Source organism: Chionomys nivalis, chromosome 18 (genome assembly GCF_950005125.1).
Source record: "Chionomys nivalis chromosome 18, mChiNiv1.1, whole genome shotgun sequence".
Taxonomy (NCBI): Eukaryota; Metazoa; Chordata; class Mammalia; order Rodentia; family Cricetidae; genus Chionomys; species Chionomys nivalis.
In genome coordinates this window covers 23,700,338-23,715,342 of record NC_080103.1, presented here as the reverse complement: position 1 = coordinate 23,715,342, position 15,005 = coordinate 23,700,338, and the positions used below count along the sequence as shown (strand labels likewise).

At 40.4% G+C, this 15,005-nt stretch overlaps 1 protein-coding gene across 2 annotated transcripts in view; it reads right to left on the bottom strand.

Annotated features, from left to right (window-relative positions):
* The window catches only part of Vav3 (vav guanine nucleotide exchange factor 3), a 317,139-nt gene that overhangs the window by 150,554 nt on the left and 151,580 nt on the right, over positions 1 to 15,005 (bottom strand). For both annotated transcript variants that reach the window (XM_057793503.1, XM_057793504.1), the window contains exons 8-12: positions 14,399 to 14,502; positions 11,994 to 12,093; positions 7,780 to 7,875; positions 4,771 to 4,839; positions 2,903 to 2,989 (exon numbers count right to left, since the gene is read on the bottom strand). In XM_057793503.1, coding sequence (XP_057649486.1) covers positions 2,903 to 2,989; positions 4,771 to 4,839; positions 7,780 to 7,875; positions 11,994 to 12,093; positions 14,399 to 14,502 — 456 coding nt within the window. The remainder of the gene's footprint in view (positions 1 to 2,902; positions 2,990 to 4,770; positions 4,840 to 7,779; positions 7,876 to 11,993; positions 12,094 to 14,398; positions 14,503 to 15,005) is intronic.

Below are 15,005 nucleotides of genomic sequence, written 5' to 3'. Positions count from 1 at the left end.
TGTATTTGTACAATATTTAGAGAAAACGAGACCATGGGTTTGAAAGAGAACAAGATAGGAGGGTAACTTGTAAGGGTTTGGAGAGAGTGAAGGGAAGAGAAAAAGGATGCATGTAATTACTTATAATCTCAACAAATGAAAATATTATTTTAAAGGGGAATTTAGATTCCAAAAGAGAGAAATAACTGGAACGATCTTAACTAGAGGAAGATTCTAATAACAAATATTTGTCGCATATTCAGGATGCAATGACACAGCCTCTATCTTCATAAACACACTACCCACGGGGGAACAAATAGTTACACATGCATGTAATTGCGAACACATAATTAACCCAAAAGCAGAGTATAGGAAGGGGAGATAATTTCACCCAGGGATTCAGGGATGGCTTCCTTGAGCTAGGATTCTAGGATAAAAAATTTTGATGTAACAATTAAGTGAGATATTTTCATAACATTTTATGCAGGGACATAAAATATTTTTAAAAGTAGCCAAGGTATTCATTTCTCCAAACATGTCCAACGAATATACAAAGCCGTGTTCGATGCTTTAATCATTAGGAAAATACAATCAAAATCAGAATCAGACACAATTTCACATCCATTTGGATATGTATTTTGCACATGTGCTTAGAAAAGAAACATCTAAAAAGAGATCTGAAAGTCAACATTTGTCAAGTTCATGGAGAAACTGGAATCCATTTATATTACCAGTAGGAATGCAAACTGGGGCAGCTGTTATCAAGAATGGAATGGCTATCACTCAAAATTTAATCACAGAATTACAATACAGTTCAGAAATTCCACTACATAACCAAAACAAATGGAAGCAGGGCCCTCAAACAGATACTGGCAGACCTACTCACAGCAGCATTGTTTACGATTCTTCAAAGGGAGGCAACAGATGTTCTCCAGACAAAACGACACAACGTGGGATATGCACGTGACACATCAGACAGCCTTAAGGAGACAAAACTCATGCTCGGCAACACGAATGAATGCTTATGGCATGAGGCTAAATAAAATAAACTGGCCACAAGAGCACCAATACCATACGGTTCTATATATCAGAGGCAACACAGGTACTGGATTCAAAGCCAAAAAGAATGGTGCCCCGGGAATGCCGAGGGAACAGAGTGCTGAGAGCATGCGCTCTGTGGACACGGTTTCACAGACATAAGAGCTTTGGAGCTGGACGGAAACCATGGGTACAGAAGATTGTAAATATACTTAATCATATGTTTATGGTGGTCTATTTAAGGTCAGTCATATTATTATACTGCCAATGCTACATAGTTGTCAGGAACTATACTGTGAAATTCTGTTGTAATAGGAACGGCAGGGCTGCGTCCCCGGCACCCGGCCGCCCGCATGGCTTATGCCCCAAAATAATTACATGGAAACTGTATTCTTTTAAACACTGCTTGGCCCATTAGCTCTAGCCTGTTACTGGCTAGCTCTCATATCTAGATTAACCCATTTCTAATATTCTGTGTAGCACCATGATCTGGTGGCTTACCAGGAGATCTTAACCTGCATCTGTCTGGAGTGGGAGAATCATGGCGACTCCTGACTCGGCTTCTTTCTCCCAGCATTCTGTTCTGTTTACTCCACCTATCTAATTTTCTGTCCTATCAGGGCCAAGCAGTTTTCTTTATTAATTAACCAATGAAAGCAACAGATAAATCCAAGACCCACCTCCATCAAAATTCTAAAAGAGAAAGGATGATGGGAGGTTAGGGAATGGGGTTCCCTTTAGATAGGACCATGATGGGGAAAATACTCTGGGCTCTTAATGAATATGTTCAAAGGTAGAACCATGAAAAGCAATAAAAAACGGGAGACTTGCAATCAACGCAGCATAATTCCCAGGACGTAAACCATGTGGGCAGTTACTCACTGAACGAGTTTAGAAAATGGTGTAAGTTCAGATCATAGCATACTTTAAAGGGGTGACAGCTGATGGCAACAGGAAAGTCTTAGCGAGTCTGGGAAAGAAGGCGAATTGGAAAGCAGCTGTTTAAAATATAACTATATACAGAGGTTGCTTGGGGCTTGTGGGGTTGTCAAGGAAGTAGGTGAAGGCACCATGATATGGAGAAGTGGCTGTGTATGGGAAAAGAAAGGAATGTGCAGGGGGATTCAGAAAGCAGCAGTGACATCACCTTGCCATAAATACCTCAAAGCCATTCTGCTAGGCACTTCCCACAGGTGAATGCAGTCCTCCTTGCTCTTTGGAAACCGTTTCAATAGCAACCTAGCTGCCTCCATAAAGGGACTTCCTGAACTATAAACAAGTCTGGGGCACCACACTCCAGGACAGACAGAAACCGCCCTCAATCTCCATGGCAGTCACAATGAAGCCCTAAGCTGTCCTTGGTCCACAGGGTTGTGCGACGCTATTCCCCATGCCCTGTGACCTCAGAGCTCATCACCTTCTGTTCTCCCTTCTAATCATGCTTGCCTTTCAGCTTCCTAAACACACAAAGTACTTCTTACCCATCTCTGGACTATTCGCTTTAAGGCATCCCCCTGGACCACTGACCTAATATATCTACATCTGGCTTCTCACACTTTGGCCCTAGTTAAAATGACAAGCAACTCAAAAGAACTTTTTCTGTCTGGGTCACCTAAACTCAGACTTTCTTTATTGTCCTCTGGGACTCCTGGGAGAAGGGTCAGGGGAAGATTGAGGGAGGGAGGCAAGCAACAGAACTACCTTAACAATGTTGAGGTCATGGGTGACATTACATGAGTGTGAAGGCCAAACAGAAATACAAGGGGAAAAACCAATGCCTGATACCCGAAAGTTGAAGGTAAACCATCTTTTCCTCAAGGACAGCTTTCCAAGTGTCCCACGATTTGGGGATGAGGGGAGGCAGGATGGGAGGATAATCACATACCAGATTTTCTATAGACAGCTGAAACTGCTTGATCTCACGAAGGGTCTCATTATCTCTTTTCACTTCGTTCACATATTGTGCCAAGTCCTAAAGAATGGAGAGAAGGGTGCAGAAAGAAGACGCTGGAAGATTAGAGATACAAGTCGCTTTGAAAGGAAAACACATCATTAATTCCATCAGTGATGGACGTCACCACCGTAACTTCTCAATGACAATAAAATGAGCACTCAGTCAATCAAAGCCGCATCTCAAAGCCAGTTTTAAAATATGGGGTATGCAGCTGGGATGGCTGAAGAATCTTAGCACTGTGGTTTACCACACCCATGAGGAGAGTAAGGATACTGCTGTCTTAAAAGGAAGAAAAAAAAAAAAACCTGCTGCAATGCAAAGCCAGGGAGGAAAGTAGGTCAGGAGAATTTAAATTTCAGGAGCATTAATGGCCGACCTTGACAATGGTGCATCTGTCCCCGGGTTCGATGAAGGGCAAAGCTGAAGGATTAGCAGTGAGGAAAAAGTAACAAAGTTACATGCTGCCCTAGCAAGGGGCTCTTTTGAAACCAGTTAACGTCTTGTTAGCTCTGGAGAAGGCTCAGCCATGAAGGCTAGTTCAATTTCAGAGTCAATAAAGGAGGAACAGAGGAGAGGTGAAGAGCAGAGCTGCACAAACCAGAATAAACTGAAGGGAAGCCTTCGGTCATGCTCTCCACCTGCCTCACCTAGTTTAAAAATGTTTCGTTTTGTTGGTTTTATTTTTTTTTTTAATTTGCTAAAGCATTAGCTCATTCTCCCATACTGTAACTGGCTATTTTTATTTTGTGTGATCCTCATTTTCCCGTTTTCTAAGCTTTTTCTTCCTTTTTTTTTCTTTCTTTATCTTCTTTAAAGCATCCAACAGAAACACAACTCTGCAAATAAATAACGTTCTCAGTGGAAGTTTAGCTTCCGGTAGGACCCATCCATGAATGACTTCTTTAAGGACACAAACAACATTTGTTACTTTTCTGGCCTCCATAAATGACCAAGTGAAGGTCATGACACCCACGCTAAGATCATCCGACCAGCAGAGGCAGTGCTGAGACGGGTCCAGGGCACCGTTAAGCACTTAGATGACACACTGTCACTCCCTCTCACAAAACAAGTGCTTGATTCTGTTTCAGTCACAGCTCAGAGTCAAATTGACTAAGCATAATGTGAAATTTGGGCTTTCAGACATTCCCCCAAGAAGTTCACACCGCCTGCTTTTATCCCTCTCTGTGTCTTCTTGACTTCCAGGTTTAGCTGACAACAAAAACCCAAAGTGAAGTCCCTTGTACAGGATCCATCATGGGCAACCTGGCATAGGACGGGTCCGAGGGAAAACCACACTGGTGCTTCTGACGCCACCTATGGCCCTGTGCTCATTCAAGGCAGCAGGTACATAAGTAGCTGTGGGAAGAACGTGGAACAAAACCACTATCTCAGTCGTTCTTGGAGGCTATAAAAACCGGCCAACTGCACAAACGTAGTTTGATCATACCTCTTGGTTTTATGGCATTACTATTTTTTTTTGTCTAGCCTTTAAATCTATATAAGAATTCCATTTCAAAGACTGATACCGGAAAATGTGCTGCAAATTTGTGATCTGTCTGGGTTACATAGCAAGTATCAGGAATTCTCAGTCTCAGAAATCAAGCAAACAAACAAACAAACCCACCACAAATGGCATGACAAACATCTATTTCAGCACGTTACCTTGCTCTCCTCACCAATAACAAGCATGAATGTTGACAGGGTTAACAAGTACATATACACACACTAGCAGTGTGAATCCCATGGCTTCCAGGCAGGCAGATAAAGACACAGGCACATTTCAGCGACAGCTGCCTTACCTTCATTGCATCCAGAGCCAATTTCAGGTTCGCCTTCTCAGTAGGATCATGGGTGTGTTTGACCAGCTCCTGTTTGAAGACACAGGTTAGCAATGCTTTCCTTAAATTCAAAAAACTAATACTGAAGGAACAAGCAAAAGGTTTGAAAGACACCATCAGCCTCTCCACACTTTGATAATGTTGACTGACTCTTGTCAGCTATACTCCACCCTCACCATTACACCCATCTGTTTCCCAGAACGTCCTGACCTCTGGATGGATAGGAGAGACACTTTCTATTCTGTCTCACACACTGCTTCTCTAGAGAACGGATTCTAAAGCCACATCCATCTCCATTTGGGGACAAGAGGATGCTTTGTGTGCAGTACTGTTACTGTCCTGCTGATATAGCCTGTATCTCTACCAACTCTTCAGTCTAGCATGGTTTCCTTTCACCTTAAAGAGTTGCTGTCACCTACATATTCACTCTCTTATTCTTATTTTATATATTCTCCAAATGTGATCGCAGCCATTGTCATATTCCCTGTCACCTAATGAGGCCATTCCTCTGCAGTATGCCCGCCAAACCCAGAAATCACACCTGATATCAGACTCACATGTCCAACTAAAGAACTGTCCCACAGACCCCTACGACCAATAAGTTTCAAACTTGCTCTACCCTTACCCAGGATGAGCGGGCTACTGAGCAGCATCTCCATGGGTGTAGCAACGAAAGCCAAGATCTGAAGGGTATCCTAGGCTCTGTCGTCCCCTCTCCATCCCTACGTCTCATTGATCTCATTGGTGTTAACTTTGGTCCTGCCCTAGAGAGCACTTGCCTGGCTGTCATCTTTTTTGAACAGGTTATTCTCAAGTGCTTCTAACTAGATTTTGGAGCCAGCTTCTCTCCTTCCAATAATCTGCTCATGCCTCTGACACCAAGCAGGTTTCTACACTCTAAGTCCTATCTTGTCCACCCTAGTGAGACTTCTGTGAGTCCCCAAATTCTTCCATTGTTACCCAATACCTCCTAGTCATCACACACTCGATCTGGGTTCTGCAAATTTCTCCTCATCCGTTTCTCTCGACTTCCACCCAGACAGCCTACTTTCTATCCTCACTAAGAAATCAATAGTTCTCAAAAGACATTCTTATTAACACATAGGGCATGGTGTTTTCTTTACTTAGAATGTTCCTTCCATCTTCCGCCTGCCAAACTCACACTAGCCCTTCAATGCTCAACTCACAAATCATCCCTCTAGGAAGACGGAAGATGAAGCCTCTCCCAGGGTCCCCAGCAAGCTGAGGTGTAGCTGATGCCTTTGTGTCTCTTCCATGCACCCAACACATTGTTACACTTCGGAGTTTGCACTGAGCCTGTCCTTCTGAATGGTGAGACTTAGTGCAGAGGGGGTGTGTGTGGGGGGGCTGTTGCACAATGCATTCCTAACGGTGTTTGGCATGCACGCGCGCTACTCGAAATTCTCTAAAGGACTAAGCACTGGTACTGTTTCCTGTTACAAACAGGAACTCCAGAAACAGAGAACTGCCACATATAAAAAGCCACACAAATCCTATTTTTATTCTCCCTTTGTTAAATAAAATAGTAAAACACTCTTAAAGTTTCCAAAACTCCCCCTAAAAATATTTTAAATTTCACATATCATTGTTTTCAAATCAGCCAGCAGCTGAAACTGATTTCCTTGTGAAATCATGAAAGTGCAGTAGAAAGGAGAAAAACCACAAACTAATAACCACATTTTTTTAAAAAAGCACATTCTAGACACCAGACTAATGCTCCAAAAATACTTTGAAATTTAAAAGAAAAAAAAAACCTCTAAAATTTTTCTCTACATGTAGTACCCGAAATACGCCTTCCTATCTTTAAATGTCATTATGTAATTACACATCCTCTTAAACTCTAAAACGCCAAACAGCACGAGAAAAATAAAACAGTGGGCCAAGTGAGGAGTTTCAAAAACGTATAATTGTATTTCTTAGTTTTATGAGTCGGGACAAAGTCTTACAAGGACCCAGAGTCTTTCTCTCGTTCTGAAATCTTATGAATTCTTCAATCAGCCCTTCACTACATCAAAGCAACAAAATAAACCATTATCTCCTTTTGGACATTTTTAGCTCCATGATGTCTTGAACGTTAACTGCTTGATTCGTCATTATTTTTTCATAAAACTCAATTTGATTAAGTTACTTTGAGTTTAGGTCTCATAAATGTTTTAATGCATTTTTTAAGAAATAATCAGGGTTTGAATTTTTCTGATTTCTCAGTAGAACCAAAATAGAAATGACTAATAATTGCATGGCTACAGTTCAAGAAATTTAATATACAAGATGTACAAAGCACAGAAGACTCAAAATTCTATTTCACGTACAGGTAGTAGATTTTTATATATATAATGCGTTCCAGGAGCATCAGCTGGGCTGGCACGCTAATACAGTAAGACATTTCTTTGGAGCAGAACTAACGAGCCTCCTGGTATAGCTATCAAATTAAATTTATAAGACTCTCCACCCTCATTAGCGGACTTAACCATGGAAACCGTAAACTTTGTGGGCTTTAGTAAGAATCACCTCACAGTAGGGTGTAGCCTTATTATGTTTAGTGCAGTGAAAAGACCATACAGCGCATAACACAATCTTCTATGAATTGTTGTGATAAGATGCAGAAGCTAATGCAGTTAATCGGACCAAATTTAGGTACACTCACTGGCAAATGATTATTGCTAATTACAAACTATGCCATTTAAGGCATATTTGTATTTGTTCTTGTTTTTTCTTTCTCTATCCTGTTTGAAGAATACAACATGTGTCTTTTTAGTAAACACAGATTTTTTTTTTCTAAAAGGAAAATAAAATGCCCAGCTATCCTGGTCATTTCACACTTAACACTAAAAATATGGAGACTCTGCAGCAAGATGCTGAGGAACATGGCGCCCTGTGCAGCATGATGCTGACGGAACATGGCGCCCTGAGGGAGGAACAAACGCAGCAGAGTGTTGTGAAAGTACAGACCTGAAGGAGGAGGTGGTACTTCAGCACACGCTGCATGGGAACGACCAGCAAATCGCGAAGAGTGAACTTCCCGTTGTTTGCTCTTTTTGAACATTCCTAATGCGATGGATTTCAAAGCTTTTGTTAGTTTTCTCAAAGGGAGTCATAAAACACTACAAGATGCAAAGCCCACAAGTAGATCCTTCTAAAATATCTTCCCTCTTTTCCTTCCCAATACTTATGTTCAAACAATAAAGTACCTTCAGGGTTTTTTTTTTAAAGCAAGTCGTATAGTATTTCAAATCGTCATGTGAATCAAATGAACTGTTTCATCAGTGAAGATTATTTTACAGCACATAATCCCAACCCTGCACAGTTTTCCTTTAGAGTTGACTCCCACATTGCCCTCAGGCTTATGAACCAGATAGCAGCAATCCCCCGCTCATTGAAGTCCTGTGGGCTCATCCACCTTCACGCTTCAGCTTCAAGTCTATCCAATCACTCTTTCCAGTCCCTCCAAAGAAACCACCATCTCTTTTCCAAAGCACTCTGCTAGGCTTTAAGATGAATCTTAATCAAAACCATTTCCTTCATCTCTTCCCCCCTCCCTTCTTCCCTCGTTTGGTCTGTGTACATATATACCTTGTGGTCCTTAACTGTCACTGTAAAGAGTATCTGCCCCAGTATAACATCTTATACTAAAGACATGGACCTTAAACCTCTTTTTAAAAACCCTCTGTTTGCTTAATAAATATTTATTGAACTAAATGAAAAGGAATATTTGGCTGAATATGTTGAAATAGAAACCTGCTACCACAGATAATATTTTTAAAGCCTTAGATTTTGCATATTTGATCCTCTTTTTAAAATACTTTAAACAGGGCATGGTGGTACATGTGTTTAATTCTAGCCCTCAGGGGCCTGAGACAGGAGGAGTGACATAAGTTTGAGGCTGCACAGTAAACCTAGTCACAAAACAAACAGTTTACTTTAAAATTATATTGACTCTTCACTCTTGAGGCAGCTGTGACCTGGGAATAGATCATTTGAATTAACATATGTATTAACATTTGTATTAACATATGAAACCCTGGCTGTGTGACTTGGGCAGGTTACTGTCCTTCCTGGACCCTTTCATATATTATATATATATATATATATATATATATATTACCAAATATATATTACATGATATATTATTTATGTGTATCTTATATATGAATTGTCATCATCATATATAATATATACTAACATATTAGATAGATAGATAGATAGATAGATAGATAGATAGATAGATAGATAGATAGATGGCTATTCTTGGTTGTTAACTAACTATATCTGAAATTAACTAAAACCCAAGCAGCTAGGTGTACCTGTGAGGGATTCTTCTTGATTAAATAATCTGAAGTGTGGGAAGATCCCCCTTTTATCTAGACCACAGCTTCTGTTGGAAACTATAGAAAGGACATGGAAGAAGAAACCTTTTGCTCTTTGCTTGCTTGCCCTCCCTCACTACTCAGTTTCTCACTGGCATTAGACCCTACTTCATCAGGATTTGAGCACTTACTGAACACCAGCTGAGACATCCAGCCTTATGGATTGGACAACTAGATTTTTGGATTTTCCACTAGCAACCACTGATGGACTAGCAGAGCCAGCATCTGCAAGCCACTCTAACAAATCCCCCTTTCTATATAGGTTTCTACATAGGTTCTAGAGAACCTGACTAATAAAAATTTTGGTACCGGCAGTGTGGTACAGATCCATTCTGCCAATTTTGTTCCTCTAGAGAATCTTGACTAAAACATATATACATTGTTATCCAAAAGATGACAAAATGTCAAACAACTGCTAGAGAGAAATGACATGAATTCAACATTCTCCTGCAATTACAAGTGACAGACCATGGACTCTTCGGTGTATAGAGTTACTTAAGATAACATGTGGTCATCAATTTATTTCTTTACCCATCCTTAGCTTTTCTAGCACATTCAAAGGCATTCCTGGGAGCTATGGCATTATTGCCAGTGATTCTGTATTTTAAGCTCTTTGGGATGGCACAGATTTAACTCTAGGCCATCCCAACTTAGTGCAAGGAGCAGAAATTTGTACATATAAAATCACAGAAAATCGTTTAAAATTATTGGGAGGGACATCAGTTTGTTTAAGCTCCAAGTTCAGGAGGGGCAATTATTGGCATCAGCTGCACTTCAGAAAGAGATCGGGGTATAAATTCTTATCATTGAAAGTAAATAAGGGTCATCAATAATTCTTCTAAAGTAATCCATCATGACTTGACCCAAACTCACTCTTAACCAAAAGAACTATCATTGAGTTTAAGCTCAGACTCCCAAGAAAAAGCAGAGTCTCTTACCCCATGCCCTACATTAACTTGTTTCCTAAGTAAGAAAGACACACATACTCATACATAATAAAAGTAATAACAACCCAAAAAAATCCTAACCACCAAAGAAAGAAGATGGAAATGACGGGCATCGAGAGTAAGACAGCTTTCATAACAACCCGTGGGCTGCCCATGTTACCATGTTACACTTCCTCATTAAACTCTCCCAAGTCAGGCCCTGTTCGGAAGAGGACATCTGAGCTGAGTGAGAGGCTGCATGCTAAACTGCAGTTTCTCCCTGGCAGCCTTTTCAACTCAGCCTCAGGCCTCTCCTCTCCGGAGACTGGCAGGAACTGTACGGGATGTGCAGCCCTGGTGTGCATGTCCTAGGCAGAGCTTTGACACTGATTCTGATAGAAAAGCAGTCACTCAAGAGGGCTGAGAACCAGAAAGGCCTGAGAGACGGCATGCTGACTCCTAGCCAGAACCACAGTTTTACACCTTCATCTAAGAAAAAAAATAAAAGCTGCTCTAACGACTGCTCCGCTCCGAACTAATAACGTGAGCTGTAAAGCTTTATTTTATTGCCGTATCTAATTTGAGTCAAGGTAGCTTAGACCTCTACACTTACGAGTATCCATTCTCTGGGAGAAGCATTAACCCTTAGTACTAATGATACTTTAAAGATGTCATTTAGTGGTGACTAATTGTCTCTAGATATAAGGTCACTATCGTCAAGGGACACTATAAAATACTCTGTGCCCTGCTATTGTGCAAACCTCCTAAGCAATACTGTTCAACTCTGGATGATGGAAGCAATGAAATCACACCCATTGTGCTAAAAACAAGAAAGGGCTAAGATTTGAAAGACTTTCCCCTCTTTTCTATCACCTGACTTTACGGATGAACTAAACAAAGAAAAAGAGAAAGGGGATATTAAAGAGGCAACAACACAAAAATATCCCTAAAGGTGCTACTTCAAATAACAATCATTTTTAGATGTTCTTTAAATGTATAAACTCTTATCCAATATAATTAATACACATAGATCAAGGCTTTGGGGAAAAGAATGGGTTGAGACAAGCTCTAAAGATACACACACACATAGATATATCTACAGACAGATAGGGTGTGTGTGTGTCTGTGTGTCCATGTTTATCTCTGGGTGTCTGTGTGGCCCAGGCTGGCCTCAAACTTGCAATCCCTCCTGCCTCAGCCCCTTAAGTGCTGGGATTGTAGATGTTTATCCCCATTCTCTCCTCCAAAGTCATGACATAGCATAAGTCCCCAGTCTCAGGCATCTAGTGAATTGAAGGGATTTCCAACTTACTCAAGACTTTCTAATACTCACATAGCACTTTGGTGTTTTATGCTTGTATCTGTCTGCCAATGCTTCTCTCTTATGGGCAATACCTATGCACTGTATACATGTGCAGATGTCTTATGCTGTCCAAAACATTTGTGAACACACACACACCACAGAGAGAGAGAGAGAGAGAGAGAGAGAGAGAGAGAGAGAGAGAGAGAGAGAGAGAGAGAGAGAGAGAGAGATTCACTCATCATCTCCCTGCACTCAGTCTTTTCAGCTGTGGAATGAGAGAGCTACCCGCATCCACATCACAGTAAAGAGGTCCTAAGAAGAAAACGTGTACAAAACCCACAGACACAAAGTTAGGTTCTGCTCCTGCTACGATTATCAGCACAGTTTTTTGTTTGTTTGTTTTTGTTTTTTTACTATGGCTATCTTTTGAAACAGTTTATAAAACTGGAGTGAAGTTGTATTTAGCACACATGAGGAAACGTGTTCCATTGCTTTCATCAAATAGATGAATACACTACTTCATTTCATCTTGGAGCAATAAACAAATAATAATAAAAAAAATACAGGCACCTCCAATTTCAGTTTGACGTCTTCTTTCGTCTTAGAGATGTAGTCTAAGTTAGAGATGGCTGTCTCCACCCCGCTGCAGTACTGTCCATAAATAACCAATCTGAAAGGGAAGGGGAAAACCCGTGAGACTGAAAGAAACATGCAGAGGCGGAACGAGGGAATGTCCAGTCTCTAACGCTACAGTCAGGGCTGCTCCTACACACATGAACATGTCTGCTTGTACGCGGACCACATTATGCAGGTTCAAAGAGGCCATAAGAGGGTGCTGGGATCCCAGGAACTGGAGTTACTGGCAGCTGTGGTGTGGGGTGCTGGAACTGAACCTAGGTCCTCTGCAAAGTTCTCAAGTGTTCTCCACCCTGAACATTCTCCCCAGGTCCGAGACTGTTTCTAACACACACTACATGCGGAGTGAGGGCCACTCATATTGACAGCAGCAAAAAGGCAATTTTTGGTTCCAAATTAGGATAAGATTGATTCCATGTATGTTTTATGGAAGACAGATTTTACAATAGGGCTTAATGACTGTTAATGTTATTTGAATATATATATATATATATCAACTTTTTAAATTAAAAAATTCTTTAAGATTTTATTGGAGATAAACTTTTTACTGTTTATTCATCCTCAAGACAGTTATATTTTCTACCACAATTTTATTACAATCACCAGGATTTCACTCATTAATAAGCCTCTTACTCCTTACTGCATATAATTAAGGAACATACATCATCTGAGAAGTGGGAAGAGAGGCACCACGGATGAACAATAACTCGCACTGCATGGAGACTGAGCATGCTTACCAAGGACAGCTCTACAATTTCGACACTTTGCAAAGAGGCTATTAGCTTTGTTGTTGTTCTTATCTCCCCACTAGCTAAAAGTATTAATAAACTGTTAATATTTATCTAAAAGTTGACACAAAGCAATTCATTAGCCACTTCTTAGTATTAGGAATTATGTTGCTTGATTTAAAATGAGAGAGCAGTACATCTTAAGCCAAAAATTAAAAAAAAAAAGATATTCTATGTTAAGGGAAAAATAGATTGATTTCTCTGCCAGTGTCTGTCTGCCTCCCCTTTCTGAGTGTGTGTACCTATGTATGTCTTGTATGTATATGTGTTTGTGTGTATGTATGTATTTGTATGTGTTCATGTATATGTGCATTTGTGTGTATGTGTGTCTGTGTGTTTGTGACTATATGACTATATGTGTGTTTGTGTGGATGTACGTATTTGTATGTGTATGTGTGTCTGTTTGTGTGTTTGTGACTATATGACTATATGTGTGTTTGTGTTATGTATGTATTTGTATGTGTGCATGTAGATGTGCATTTGTGTATATGTGTGTCTTTCTGTGTGTTTGTGACTATATGACTACATGTGTGTTTGTGTGTGTGTTTGTGCATCTCTGTGTGTGTTTATGCATCCATGTGTGCATTTGTATGTGTTTGTGCATGTGTCTCATACTGGTCTGAGCTAAGTTGGCTGACCAGTGGACCTCAAGGATCCACCTGTGTCTGCTCCCCACCCCACACCCAGTGCTGAGAATACAAATTTTATAAGGATTCTGAGGACTTATCACAGTCACATGGTAAACATTTTACCAAGCTATCTCCCCAGACCAAGAAGTTGTTCCCTTTCACTATAAATCTAATGCTCTGAAATCAAAAGTTGTCAAATATTGGAGTATCAGCTCTTCCTCCCTGATTCCTTCACAGAGGAAAGGGAGACAAAGCATCAGTGTGAGTTAGTAAAAACTACATCATTCAGGAGTGATGAGCCCTGAAGAAGGACTTCAGTCTGTCGCTCTGCCCTGTAAAGGTCAAAATATGGCTGGGCAGTGATGGCGCACGCCTTTAATCCCAGCAACCAGAAGGCAGAGGCAAGTGGGTTTCTGTGAGTTCGAGGCCAGTCTGGTGTACAAGAGCTAGTTCCCGGACAGTGAATCAAAAAAACAAAATAAATAAATAAATGAGTCTAAACACGATACTAGGCATGCTTTTACAACTTTTATTTTATGTGTGTGTTTATCTGCATATATATATGCGCGTAGATATTTGGTGCCTAGAAGTAAAGAGGACATTAGATCCTCTAGAACTGGAGTTAAAGACAGTTGTAAGCTGACATGTGGGTGTTGGGGGCTGAAATTCCACAGGAGCAACCAGCACTCTGAACTGCTGAGTATCTCTCCATCTCTCCAGCTTATTATTATTGTTGCTGTTGTCGTTGTTAATTATTAGTTTATAAACCTCACACTACTTCCCTAAGATGAACTATGCTATGTTCTAATTCTTACATGGAAGTATTCTAATAAACAAAAGAAATGATTATGTTTCAGTTTTAATACTAACATTCCTTCTAATTGTGAACCAATACCCACACATGTTTAAATATAAAACCTACCTTTCCTTGTAGTTAATAAAAACTTGATACAAGTTCTGGTCATCTTTATTTACAATGGAATCGTGAATCTCTTGCATTAAGCTCCGATGAACTTTCACGAGGTCCTTAGGAAAGAAAACATTATAAAAGAAAAGAAGGAATCAGAAGCAAAAACCAACCAAATAAGGAAAAAAAAAAAAACATACCCCACATCCAGAGCTACCCAGCTACCACTGTGGCCAGACTTGCAGTTCAGAGAACAGACTGGTGGAGGGGGTGGATGGAAGGGAGAGAAACGGAGAGGAGGAAGCAGAAGAGGGAGAGAGACATGGGCATGAAAACTAGCAAATCCAGAGAGGACTTGAAAATACCAGTCTTCAGTGAAAACAGAAACTATCCCACTTGCTATTAGAGGGCAATTTATCCTTTGCATAAAAAATAGGCATGGCTTTTTAATTTTATAATCACTACAAATTTTTAAATAAAACTAATCAAGTACTTACTGTTTTATTGACAGACTAAAGTAATGATTCCTGTCCCTGGGACACAGAGATGCAAATCTGTTTGGTCAATTAGTGGTGCCCTAGTGCTAAGCCAACAACAATCAGACTAAATTGCCTGAAACCAG